Source organism: Bubalus kerabau, chromosome 19 (genome assembly GCF_029407905.1).
Source record: "Bubalus kerabau isolate K-KA32 ecotype Philippines breed swamp buffalo chromosome 19, PCC_UOA_SB_1v2, whole genome shotgun sequence".
Lineage (NCBI taxonomy): Eukaryota > Metazoa > Chordata > Mammalia > Artiodactyla > Bovidae > Bubalus > Bubalus kerabau.
This window is the reverse complement of record NC_073642.1, coordinates 14,693,204-14,706,722: the sequence shown is the minus strand read 5'-3', so window position 1 is coordinate 14,706,722 and position 13,519 is coordinate 14,693,204. Positions and strand designations below refer to the sequence as shown.

The window sequence follows — 13,519 nt, the reverse complement described above, 5'->3', positions numbered from 1 at the left end:
AGTGATGGGACTGGATGCCATGATCTTTGTTTTCTGAATGTTGAGCTTTAAGCCAACTTTTTCACTCTCCACTTTCACTTTCATCAAGAGGCCTTTTAGTTCCTCTTCACTTTCTGCCATAAGGGTGGTGTCATCTGCATATCTGAGGTTATTGATATATCTCCTGGCAATCTTGATTCCAGCTTGTGTTTCTTCCAGTCCCCTGCTCAGAGGTCCTCTTTGGAGGACCAGGTTGGCATAGGACATCTGTGTGGAGTGTCTGCCCCAGAACCTTCCAGAAGCACACCCCTGCTGGTAGACATGTATGTGCATATTCATGATGCTGGAGAGATATAAAAAGGATTTTTTTTTTTTTTAAAGAAAACACAGAGAGAGCAAATTTCCTGGACTTTCTGTTTCCTTCCATCTAACATCAAATTTATTTCAAGAAATTGAAACAGTATTATACATACATTAAAAAAAATCAATTTCCTGTTAAATGAAATAAATTCACTATCCCTGGAGGTCATGACTATTTACAGTTTCATGTGTATCTTTCTAGATATTTCTATATGCAATAAGCACACATAAAATCAATCAATCAATCGATTTCTCTAGCTAGCTAGCTATCATTTTACCAAAAAGTCTTAGCAAGCCCCCAAATGCTCCCTCCCCAGCAGGTACTTCCTATTTCATTCTGTCTCTCAGTGAAATAGCCCTGTAAATCCCTCCACTCATGGCAGGAGCTGAAGAGACTAAGAACTGAGTTCCCCAGCTAAAGGGGATATATGTCCGTAGAGAGAGATTTAAATATAAAACAGTCCATGTGAACAAAGAAGCAGACTCAGATTTACAGAGAGCCAACAAAGGGTTACTTGTGGGGAGAGGGGAGTGGAGAGGGGCATGACAGGGGTAAGGAATTAAGAGATACAGCTTCAAGGTATATTGTACAACATGGGGGATATAGCCAATTTCTGTAATAACTATAGATGGAGAATAATGGAGAATAACTTGGACAAATTGTGAATCACTATGTTATACACCTGTAACATATAATACTGTGCACCAGCTATGTCGCTGTTGCTGTTCAGTCGCCCCGCTGTGTCCGACTCTTTGCAACCCCAGGGATTGCAGCACGCCAGGCCTCCCTTCATTCATTCTTTTGCTACCATCTCTCAAAGTCTTTCCAAGCTCATGTCCTTTGCATCAGTGATGAGTTGGCTGTTTGCATCAGGTGACCAAAATACTGGAGCTTCAGCTTCAGCATCAGTCTCCTTCCAGTGAGTAGTCAGGGTTGATTTCTTTTAAGATTGACTGGTTTGAGTTCCTTGCTGTCCAAGGGAGTTTCAGGAGTCTTCTCCAGCACCACAGTTTGAAGGCATAAGTTCTTCGGTGCTCAGCCTTCTTTACAGTCCAGCTCTCACAACTGTACGTGACCACCGGGAAGACCATAGCCTTGACTATATGGACCTATGTCGGCAGAGTCAGCTATACCCCACTTTAAAAATAAATGAAAATAAATAAAATAGTCCACGTGAGGAATGCCAACTGCCTTTACAAAATTATATCCTCTTTTTCTCCTGGACTTAATTCCCATTTTCAAAAACATGTATTCTGTCTTCTCTCATCTGTAAGTTAGTAAATCCACATTTACCCCAACTTACACGGTGGAGAAGGAAATGGCAACCCACTCCAGTGTTCTTGCCTGGAGAATCCCAGGGACGGGGGAGCCTGGTGGGCTGCCGTCTATGGGGTCGCACAGAGTCGGACACGACTAAAGCCACTTAGCAGCAGCAGCACACGGTGGAACGTAAGTAATCTGCGTCAGGTCATCCAGCTAGCTGAGTGGGGTTTGGACAGGTCTGGGTGACTCCCAGACGTCACCTGCCACCTCTGATAAGCTCACTGGCCCCTTCCCAGGCACAGAGATGGTGGGTTTTCTGTCTGCCTCTACTGACCCTTGTCCATCTATTAATACATGCTCATCTTACTCAGGACAGAAGGAAGGATTCCCTTTGAGATGCCCCAGTCTCATCTCAGGCTGAGCTGGAGGCCTTCATATGATCTACTAACAGTTTTTGGGGTTACATTTCCATAATGTAAGCCCCTGCTTTCATCTGTTTGTACCTCTCCTTCTTGACCGCTGAGACTCTCAGTAAGCTCCTGGAGTAGCTTTATTCATTCTTTTGCTACATCTTCCCTTTCTCCCTAGATGGGATTGTCAACTAGTATATAGTTGGAGTTTCATTTATGAAAGTCTTCCTCACTTTCCTCTCCAGTTCTTGTCCGTGACTCCAGCCCACACCTACTAGTTGGTCTACAGCTGCCAATTCTGCCTACAAAGGTCAGTACAGAGTGATAGCATTTGTGAATTGCTTACTTGTCAGTGTTGAGATTGAGAGTTTTTATTTATTTTTCTTTTTTTGGCAGCACGGTGCGGCATGCGGGATCTTAGTTTCCTCACTAGGGATCGAACCTGTGCCCCCTGAAGTGGAAGTGCGGAGTCTTAACCACTGGACTGCCAGGGAAGTCCGAGATTGAGAGTTTTTAGACACTGAAGTGGATATGGAGAAAGAGCGAGGCCTGGGGTTTGGGGCAGTTCTACGTCTAGCTGCGTGGCCCCTGTCCCATCCTATCTCTGGATCCGCAGCTTCTCAATCTACAGAATCATGACCTGGGTGCCCCACTCCCCTGGGGGGTGGTGTCTCCCAGCTTCACAGTCTGGTATCTCTAGGGATTCAGTGACCAGGTATTAGCTCTGTAACTAAATGGCCTTGCCCACACCTGACTCTGAGGAGCCACTCTGGGGCCCCATCTGGACCATTTCTGGGTTCCCCCAAGCGAAATGTTGATGAGCAAGTAGGAAATGTTATTTGAAAGGTGACATTTGTATGTTTTAGTGCCAGCATGAAGTTCTTCAGCAATCATTCCCAGCAATATGACCGTATACCTGAAACCACACCTTGAAAACACTTAGTAGCCTCTTGTTTTAAAACAACTTTTGGGTGCCTATACTAAGATGCCCCAGGTTCCTATAAGGGAGAACAGGCCACCCAGTATGTTCCTCTTCTCATTCCAGTAAGTTCTTGGGAGAAGAACCAGCTTGGACCCATTTATCCACCAAATGGCAACTGTTTGAACTGACAGTGCGTCTGCATCTCTCCCAACCAGCAGAAGGCCACGGTATTTGGATTAATGAACAAGTAAGTTGGTGCCAAACACAAATACCATAGGCATTTAGCAATAGGAACAGATAACCAAGTTATTCATCAAATTCAAAACTGTTTAGAATGGCTAATGCAAAGCTGAAATAAAGAAGATCCCTAGCTGATGGGTGACGGGGAAGGGTGCCAATCTAGGAAAAAACCAATCTATTGCTTTATGTGACATTTTCTCTACCACCATGGTTTTCTTTTTTTAATTTGTTGGAGGCTGACGGAATGTCTTCACTTTTACATTAGAGAGTCAGTATAGCACGCTGGCCAAGAACACAAAGTCTGAACAGATACTAAAGCTCAGTTATCCCAACTGAAAAATGGGGATATACTTTGGCTGCCTCATAGGGTTATTGTGAAGATTAAATGAGTTAACACAGTGATAGACCACTTAGAACAGATGCTAGGAATAGAGTAAGTGTTGATAAGTAATAGCCAATGTTAGTTCTTGCCTGGACAATCCCAGGGACCGGGGAGCCTGGTGGGCTGCCGTTTGTGGGGTCGCACAGAGTCGGACACGACTGAAGTGACTTAGCAGCAGCAGCAGCATTCTTATATTACCAATAAGAACCATTGTTTTGATTGTAACAAAGTATCTACTATAGGTTACAAGCCTTTAGATGTGTGGGAATTGGGGGGAAATCCACAGAATTCCCCAAGGACTTTTATTTTGTTTTTTAAATTAAAAAATTACTTTTTATATAATTTTGAAAGGTCACACTCCATTTCCAATTATTACAAAATATTGGCTCTATTTCCCATGTTGCACAAACACATCCTTATAGCCTCACACCCAGTGCTTTGTCCCTCCCACTCCCCCATCCCCACTGACAACCACAGGTTTGTTCTCTATACCTGTGAGTCTGCTTCTTCTTATTTTGTTATATTCACTAGTCTGTTGTATCTTTAAACTTCCACATATAAGTGGTATGATGCAGTATTTGTCTTTCTCTGTCTGATGTACTTCGCTTAGCATAACGCCCTCCAAGTCTATCTATGTTGCTGTAAATGATGCTTTGACATCTTGGCAATTTGTAAGTAATGCTGCTATGAATATTGGGGTACAGTTTATTTTTCTGAATTAGTCCCCAAGGACTTGCAGATAACCTTGACCTCTGGGTGGGTTCTAAGTGCATTATCAGTTATACTCAAGTTTTGTTGAGCAACCACTATAAGACAAAGTCTCCCACGTGACTGTAGGGTCATTTCAACAAAGTGATGGACACAGCTGTTTCAAAATGAGGAGACTGAGACTCAGGGAGATTAAGTGACTTGTCCAAGGTCACTGAGAATATAAATGGCAGGGAGAGGTTCAAACCCAGGTCTTGTGGGGCCAAGTCCAGTGTATTTCCCACCAAATCATAGTTATTTCACATTTTCACCAGGGTTTACTTTTCCCTGTTAGTCATATAATACACTCCATATATATAATGATGGCTCATGATTATAGATGCACATATGTTTAGAGATATACTGTTTTCCATAAACAAACAAAGATATTAAAATATTTTAAGAAAAGAAAAAATTTCCCGAACCATCTCCCCTACTGTATCCCCACAAAAACATAGGAAGTTGAAATAGAGAGGTTTTTTTCTGTCTTTTAGGTATTTTTAGGTCAAGTTTTCATAGAGTTTTCATAGAGCACTTACCTGGGCTTAATAGCCTCTGTGTGTTATGCTCCGTTGCTAAGTCGTGTCTGATTCTTTGAGACCCTTTGGACTGTTGCCCGCCAGGCTCCTCTGTCCATGAATTCTCCAGGCAAGAATACTGGAGTGGGTTGCCATTTATTCCTCCAGGGGATCTTTCCTGATCCAGGGATTGAACCCTCATCTCCTGTCTGCATCTCCTGCATTGGCAGGAGGGTTCTTTACCACCTGAGCCACCTGGGAAGCTGACAGCCTCTGACCGACAGGTAAATATTACACAAAAAGATGTTTAGGGAATGCTATCTACAATATCAATTCATTGGAGTCCCTTCAGACCTCAAGCCATTCAGAGTCTGTGTTAAATTCAAAATCAGCTGGGCTTCCATCTAGAGATTGGTCACTGACCCAGAACGGGAAGACTTGGGCGCCACCTTGGTTCGGTTTCGGTGTCATCTTGGCTTGGGTTTGCTTTACGCTCATTGATTCTTGGCCCAGGTGTGTACATTTTGGGAGCAATACGTTCCCTAGCAATGCACCCCTCAAGTCAGCAGACTCTGACAATAGCATCTATTTGCTCATGAAGAAACCAGATGCTTGGAGTTTAGGAATCTCCTCTATCAAAATGCTCTCAGCAGAGAAAAATCAAAGCAATTATAACCTCACCACATGTCTGAAGAGGGTCGTGTCAAGCTTTTCCTTACCATATGACCTTGAGATACCCAAGGACACAAAACCAAGGCGAGTAAGGGGAGCACTTTGAAATTGGCATTCAGAAATTTGACTTTCAAACTATTTTAGCTGTACTGACTGATGTAAAACAACATAAGCTCCCATGAACTCCTTGTTCTGTGGCAGAAATGACCTACCAAACCTAGCAGTGAGGGGTTATTAGCAGGTCTGGACCTGTGAGGGAAGCGATCACAGACCTCCTCACGTCTACAGGTGAGCCAGTCCTCAAGCTCTACAGTTTCCATTTTTAAATTTTGGCCACACCACGAAGGTTGCAGGATCTCAGTTCCTTGACCAGGGATTGAACCTGGACCACAGCAGTGAAAATGCCAAATCCTAACCATAAGACCACCCAGGAACTCCTAAAAGCTCTGTATTTCTTTGTGCTTGCATAAATGGAAGCCCATGTGAGAAAACAGAGTTGTATTAAAACTCTATTTATTATTTATATTTTACCTCTTTTCCATAAAGGATATTAAATTAAATGTGGCTCAGACGGTAAAGAACCCACCTGCAATAAGGGAGACCTGGGTTTGATCCCTGGACTGGGAAGATCCCCTGGAGGAGGGCATGGCAACCCACTCCATTACTCTTTCCTGGAGAATCCCATGGACAGAGGAGCCTGGTGGGCTACAGTCCATGGGGTCTCAAAGAGTCGGACATGACTGAGTGACTAAGCACAGCACAGCACACAAATGAAAGTCATGTACCCAAACTTCCAAACAAACATGAATTCTCACTCTCTTCAAGGTACCCATTGTTTTGAGGAAACCTGGTAGCTGTTACAACTCTGTGAATGAAACTCGCATCCGCACGTGCTTTTGCGCGAGGACCTGTCAAATCCCCACTCTGATGAGGGGTGTGTCCACTGCCATTGGAGCACCGGCTGCCAGGTGGGAAGCCACGGCTCACCTGAAGACCATGGGACGAACTGAAATAAGGACGTGGGCCACTCACAGGTCCTGCAGGACGGACCTGGTGTACCTCAGGGGGCCACACAGGGAGGTCACGGCCAAGGGTGAACAGAGAGACAGGACTCGGGGCACACGCCTTTAGGGGCTGTGGGTAGAGGGTGCTGGGGTTCCTGACCTAAGGCCAGATTGGTCAATTAAAACCAAAAATGTGGGCTTCTGGTGAGCCTGAAGGGAGTCTCAACTAAAGGGGTGGGTCCTGGGGAGAAGGAGAGACTGTGGATCATGACCCCTGGCTGCTATTTTGGGCGTGCACTTGCATGAGGGGGCTGGTGTCAATGTAAGCTCCCCACAGCCCTCCTGGCCAAACAAAACAGATGCGGAGGCAGCGATACCACGGGGTAGCTTAGCTAAACCCTCAGCAGCCCAGCAGATTTGTTCCTGTGCATGCAGGTCTGCTCAGTCACTCAGTCGTGTCCCACTCTTTGCAACTCCAGGGACTGCAGCCCGCCAGGCTACTCTGTCCAAGGGATTCTCCAGGCAAGAATACTGGAGTGGGTTACCATGCCCTCCCCCAGGGGATCGTCCCGACCCAGGCATTGAACTCCAGTCTCTTTTGTCTCCTGCATTGACAGGTGGCCTCTTTACCACTAGCACCACCTGCGAAGCCCACAAGATGCCCTAGTGAGATAGAAGTGAACAAACTTTAGGGCACTGGTACTCGTATACGCTCATCCTGCTGCGTGTCCTGTGAAGGACACAGAATCTAAAAGACTTGGCTGTGTTTTATCAGATTGTTGACGGAATCTTTTGTTTTCAAGTTTCTGCCAGATTTTCAGACTCTGACAAACCCAGGATCCTGATTCCTGAAAGCTCTTCATCTTGGAGTGTTGCTTTAAACAAAACAATCGAAAAAAGACAAGTAAACTCAACTGGCAATTTTATCCTAGTTTTCTGCATAAACAGTGTCTGCAGCACTTTCATTCTTTACTGTAGTAAATCTGGATATAATAATTTTATAAGGTATGTAGCATGCATTTATGTTTGTCTAGTAGCAGTGACTTTTAATCTTTTGGTGGTGGTGGTTTAGTTGCTAAGTCGTGTCCGACTCTTGCGACTCCATGGACTGGAGGCCACCAGGCTCCTCTGTCCATGGGATTATCCAGGCAAGAATACTGGAATGGGTTGTCATTTCCTTCTCCAAAACGGCTGCAGAATCGATGAAACTGTCATTCAATCATGTCTGACTCTCTGTGACCCTGCGGACTGTAGCCCCCCCAGGCTCCTCTGTCCATGGAATTCTCCAGGAAAGAATACTGGAGTGAGCAGTCATTCCCTTCTCCAGAGGATCTTGCCGACCCAGGGATCAAACCTGAGTCTCTCACATTGTGGGCAGATTCTTTACCCTCTAAGCCACAGAGACAAATTCTTAAATCTTTCAAAGGGGGCTGTAAGATATTTGCATTTGGCATTTTTTCCCAATTTCTGCCCAAATCACAAAATTTCTTTCCTCTAGCCCTTAGAATTATAAAGTTTCACACCTCAGTGGGCATTCTTGCCTCCTGATCCTTAGGCTCTAATGTGATATCGCATTTTCTCCTTATGGGTCAGATCTGGCTAAGAAACTGTCATCCTTGTAAAAGATGTTCATTTTTTCACCAAGGAAACTGACTTCTGACTGACTTTGTCTGCACACTTGGGCAAGGCAGTCCTTAAATTTTTTCCACCGTCCTGTTCGTCGCTCTTCAGAGCAACGCTGCTAAGGGAAGGGAGGCTGAAACTGTCACTCAGTCAAAAGGAGGAAAGGAGAGGCCTGTCATCTGAAACGCTGGATCTCCCCTCTTCAAGTTAAGTCTCTGTTAAGTTTGTTGAATGAATAATGAATGTTGTTTGAAAAGCAAAGCCATTCTCCCGGAGAGCCACAAGGATACTGCAGACACTTAAAAGTTGGGTGAACTTACACTTGATATTATAAGTCAAGTTCTAGAACAGTGATCTTTAAGGAGGGGTGCCCTTTTGTTTCACGGAAGAGGTGGCAATAAGCCTGCACTCTGTTCAAGCTCAGTTTCATTTGGGTATATCCTGCCTCTCTTCCTGGGTGGCAGACTTTGGGAGAGAGTACCCCTCTAAGACATGACTTAATTTGGGGACCACACTTGGCAAAAGCAAGTGCTTGAGTTTAATTCGCTTGGTAGCAAGGCTGAAGGGAAAAAAGCCCTTTAAACTTGCAGAACCTTGGCTCCACCTCTCCACCTCTCTAGGCATCAGTTTTGAGAGGCGGAAATGTCAGCACCTCTTCCTGACCGCTTCCCTAGAAGCAGCGAGCATCACTGTGAGAGTGACTTGAGACCCCGCCGCCCCGTCCCTGTGTTAGGAACGCTCCGTGCCTGATCATTTTGTTTCGTATCTCCTCACCTAAGGACTCCTCTATCTGGCCCCCATGGGCTGGTTTAACAGCCAAGTCAAGGGGCATGTGAACTAGGGGCTTCTCATCCTCCGCTGTGTATTATTACACACACTGGGGAGGGATTGAATCAGGCCTCAGAGAGGCTTAGAAGGAGAGAAAGCAGACAGGTTTTCTAGTGAAGGTCACAGAAGCCCTCTTTGAATAAGATGCCAGGTTACGGCAAGACCCTTTTTGTCTTAAATCTAGTTATTAACTAAACACCCGCAAAGGGGGACACAGTTTGCGATAGTGTGGGGAGTGGGCGGAGAAGCCGCCTCTCCTTTGGAATGTCTGCTCGGAGCATAGGCGCCTGTCTGCCATCTGAGAGGGAAAGGGTGGGAGCAGGGTTATTGAAAAAAGGATGCTGGGGACCTCCCTCACCACCACCACAGCTCAGAGGCTCTCGAGGGGGCAAGGACCCTCCCCACAAGGAGAGCACCACACCGCTCTACAAGGAACCAGCTGACTCTTCAGAACAGGGAGAGTCCAGCGCATTGCTAATATCATCTGCCCTGGAAGGTGGCAGCAAAAACCAGGCTCCGGGAGACGGTGGAGCCCGCCTGGCTGTGTGGGTGCCCCACCCACAGCCTTTGTCCGCTCTGTTTGCCATCCAACAAAGTCTGCCCCAGTTGCTAATTGTCGATCGTGTCCCTTATAAGGGAGGCCTGCTAGTTGCTTGCCCTGGTAGTGGGACAGCAGAAAGTCTCTGTGCAAAAAAAAAAAAAAGCCATTTTTGTATAGTATATCTCTTCTGGATGGATTTGTGCCAGACTCTTTTCCAGTTCTCCTTCAGCTGCCCTCCAGAGCACAGCCCACCTCTTTTATAGGGGGTCAGGGCTCAAGACTCCCCTGACAAATCATTCGTGTGTGTGATGCACAGGAGAAGATCACAGTCGGGGCACAGGTTTTGCTAATTTCTGCGACACGTGTCCAGAGAACAGGCACAGGCTCACCCTGGTGACATTCTAGGTCATGTCTGTGCTGTGTGCTCAGTCGCCAAGTCATGTCCCACGCTTTGCAACCCCACGTACTCTAGCTCGCCAGGCTCCTCTGTCCAGGGAATTGTCCAGGCAACAATACTGAAGTGGGTTGCCATTTCCTCCTCCAGGGGATCTTGCCCACCTAGGGATGGAACTCATGTCTCGTGCGCCTCCAGCATTGGCAGGTGGAAGCCCTATGCTTGTGAGAGAGGACCCTTAAGCCAGAAGGAGAAGGTGACGGATCTTCTCCAGGTGAAAGCCTGCCACACTCAGTGCGACCTGCAATTCTGACCCGTGAGCTGGGTGCGCGGAGCTCTGTCGCCGCTGCGCTTCAGCTCAGCCGGAAGGTAAATAAACACAGCGGGGAAAACTCGTCCCTGGGTTAGCTCCTGCCGCCCAGAGAGACGCCCCGAGTCTCCACTTTGAGAACATTCAACTTCGAGGCCTAAAAGAAACGCGCGGCTCATCATTTCCGCTAGATGGCGCGATGTCCCCTAATCCGTCCGCAAGACACCCGATTTATAAAAATAAATACAATCCGACGCCTTCCGAAACCACATCACATAATAGCAGCTCGCAGGCTCCCATCAGAAAAAAAAAAAAAAAAATCTAAATCTGGGGGAATTGACTCTACGTCCGAGCAAATCTAACGCAATCACATTAACAGGCTGCAATCAAGAATTGCACGGGGGAGCCCCCTTCATCGGCCCTCCCCCTGGGTACACCTGTTCCCCTGCCCCAGCGCTTCCGCTGGGATGGGCCACTGCTCGAACCACGCGCGGAGCCTTCTCTGCTCGGAGCTCGCCGGGTCCACCTGTCCGCTCAGGAACACCAGGGCCCCCCGGGATCCTACCCCTTAAGCATTCAGCCCAAGCCCCTCATCTTCCTGCGCACCTGCCCTTCCAGGCAAGGGACCACTCGGACCCGAGCCCACACGGAGCGCAGCGTCGATGCCCCCGGGGCCGGCGCTCGAGCCGCGGCTCTAACTAGGTAGCCTGGCGCAGGGCAGGGGGACGCGGCCCGGGCGAGTCCGGCCAGTGAAGGCTCACGGCGGGACGGCCGGGTGGCCCGCTCGGTCTCAGGCCCCGCGGGCCGATCGGAAGGGCCGCCCGAGGAGGAGGTGGCAGCGCGGGAGAAACGGAGCTCCCAGCACGCGCACAGTGTACAGACGGTCTCCGGGTGTGCCCAACCGCGCGCGCTGCGGGCTGCCGGGGAAGAGCATTTTAGGGAAAAAAAAGAACAAATACCAAACCACAAAAACTTTACTGCTGCCAAGAGCTCAAGCGATCGAGTCGCAGCAAAGCTCCAAATCTGGGCAAGATGAAAGCAAGATGAGACGCAGGGTTGGAGCGGGGGGAGAGGTGGGGAACCAAAGCGGTGCGGTGGCCCGGGCAAGTGGCGGCGGCGGCGCCTCGGGGCTGTCAGAGCCGGGTCGGTCAGGCTCCCGGAGCGCGCTTACCTTGGCGGCTGCATGAGCCCCTGCAGCCCGCGGGGGGTGGCGCTGGCCGGGCGGCGGGAGAAGAGGGGGTGCCGGGGCGCCGCTCTCGGCCCCGGGGCAAGGTGGGAGGGGCTCGGCAGGAGCTGGTCCCCGCCACCCCGGCCGTTTCAGCAGCGGCCCGGGGCGCGCCGCCTGCTCCCGGGCTGCATGCCTGCGAGCGCCTGGAGGAGCCGGCCCGAGAGCGAACCGCGAGTGCTTCCCCAGCCCAGAGGCTCGGGAGGCGCAGCCGGCGCTCGGGAGACAACTGCCGAGTCGGGCTGCTCGGGCCAGCCCCCTCCCTCGCCCGGCCCCCGCCCGCCGCCGCCGCCGCCGCCGCCGCCGAGCGCTCGTCGTCGCGAGGTTCGTTTGCGCGCGGAGGGGAGGGGGCCGGCCGGGCGCCCAGGGCGCGGGCGGGGGGCGAGGCGGGCGGGGCCGGCGGGGAGGGGGCGGGAGAGGAGGCGGAGGTGCGGACTCAGATTGCCCTGTCCTCCGCGGCGGCACCTTCCCGCATCAGCACCGGTTGAGGGGTGGGCTGGGGGTGCGCACGCTGCAAATCGAGACTTCCCTTAAACCGCGCCCGGGTCAGGGGGGCGCGGGCGACAAGTGCGGCGACACTCGAGGCGCCTCCAACTTTCCTAATCTCCCTCTAGGATGCCCTGGAGAGCACGTTTCCATCATCCTTTCCAAGGTGGTCCAAGGGTCAGGGACCGGGGCGGGGTCGGGGGCAGTTGCTCTGAGGTTTCTGGAATAGACCTTCGCTTCCAGGAGAAATGCCGCTGCTCTCTCCAGAGACACACCTTTGTTGCAGACTGAGATGTTTGTTTTAAGACTCTTCTGTTGGAAAACCAACACACGTATGTTAAATGTGTAATGCACGAATACATTGTTACGTACAAAGCTGAGGCATATCTAGAGAATAAAGACGACTATATTACGTCCCCTCCACCTTGCAGCCGCTCCCCAGCGGTCACCTCGGGTCGGGGTGTGCTCCGCTGCGGGTCTTTCTCCTCCTTGCTCTGCCCTTTTACCAGCACACGCGCGGATTGCAATTCTCACGGGCTTTTCAAAAGAAATGTTTCACCGCGCGGCGCACGCACACACTGGCGAGAACACGGCCACTTGAGCTGCGATAAATTCCCCAGAGGCTTCCGGAATCCGGAGAAAGATCCGGATCCCTGCAGTGACACACAAGGAGCCACCCCATCGCCCGCAAAATCTGAAACTGCAGCTGGGCCCTGAAGTCAGCCTGAGCACACAGCTCACGCCCCTGTTAGCGTTGCGCGGCTGGAGAAATTGGTCAGAGCATTTCAGACGGGGTGATGCCCTTGGCGTGTTTTTTTTTTTTTTTTTTTTTTTTTTTAACAGAAAACAAGCCGTCTTTGGATTTGGATGTGATGAGACCTCTTTGGATTTGCAAAATAAAAAGGTATTATCTACATTAAAACGTGATCGTTGTTTATGCTTGTGGTCCTGAGGGATGTGGTTTGAACTCTATATTCTGTGTTTTATTGGCATTGAGATAGTCTATAGCTGGGATATAAATAAAATCCATGTGATTTAGCAGGAAGAGATTGGGTGTTGGGATCGCTGGTTTCTATAATTAGCTTTGACCTTGGGCAAGAGTTTCAGCTTTGCTGGGCCTCAGTTTCCTCACCTATAAATAGAGGAGTTGTGCTAGATGTTGGGAGAGGGAGCCGGAGGGGGAGAGATCCAGCCCTAACAGTTGGTGAAAACTGATTTCTTCCTTCCTCTGTCTTTCAACTCAGCTCTAACCTCTCCTCCTTAGGGATGGCTATTCCAGCACCACATGTTTCCCTTCCTAATAGTGATCTCACTTCGCAGTTATGCACTGGTCAGCATGACCCTTACATAATGTGTCCTTCTCCCATCAGACTGTAAGCACACTGAGGGCAGGAGTCTGGACCACTGGGGTCCTCATTGCATCCCCAGCATTTAGTACAGTGCCTAGCCCTTGACAGGCATGCCACAAGAATCTCTGAATCACTATCACCCAAATAGACAATTTCTTATTGCTTGTCCAACTCCCTTGTCATTTTAAAAAGATCTGTAAGTGGAAACATTTTAAAATGAAACCTTTGGAAAGGACCCAGCAGGGTTTTCCCTTCTTGGGGGACA

The 13,519-nt window shown here is 49.2% G+C and overlaps 1 protein-coding gene across 1 annotated transcript in view; it reads right to left on the bottom strand.

Annotated features, from left to right (window-relative positions):
• RGMA (repulsive guidance molecule BMP co-receptor a) overlaps positions 1 to 11,505 on the bottom strand; it is a 49,596-nt gene extending 38,091 nt beyond the window's left edge. Inside the window, exon 1 of the mRNA XM_055555983.1 lies at positions 11,366 to 11,505. Coding sequence (XP_055411958.1) covers positions 11,366 to 11,379 — 14 coding nt within the window. The 5' untranslated portion in view covers positions 11,380 to 11,505. The remainder of the gene's footprint in view (positions 1 to 11,365) is intronic.
• Positions 11,506 to 13,519: the final 2,014 nt, after the last annotated feature.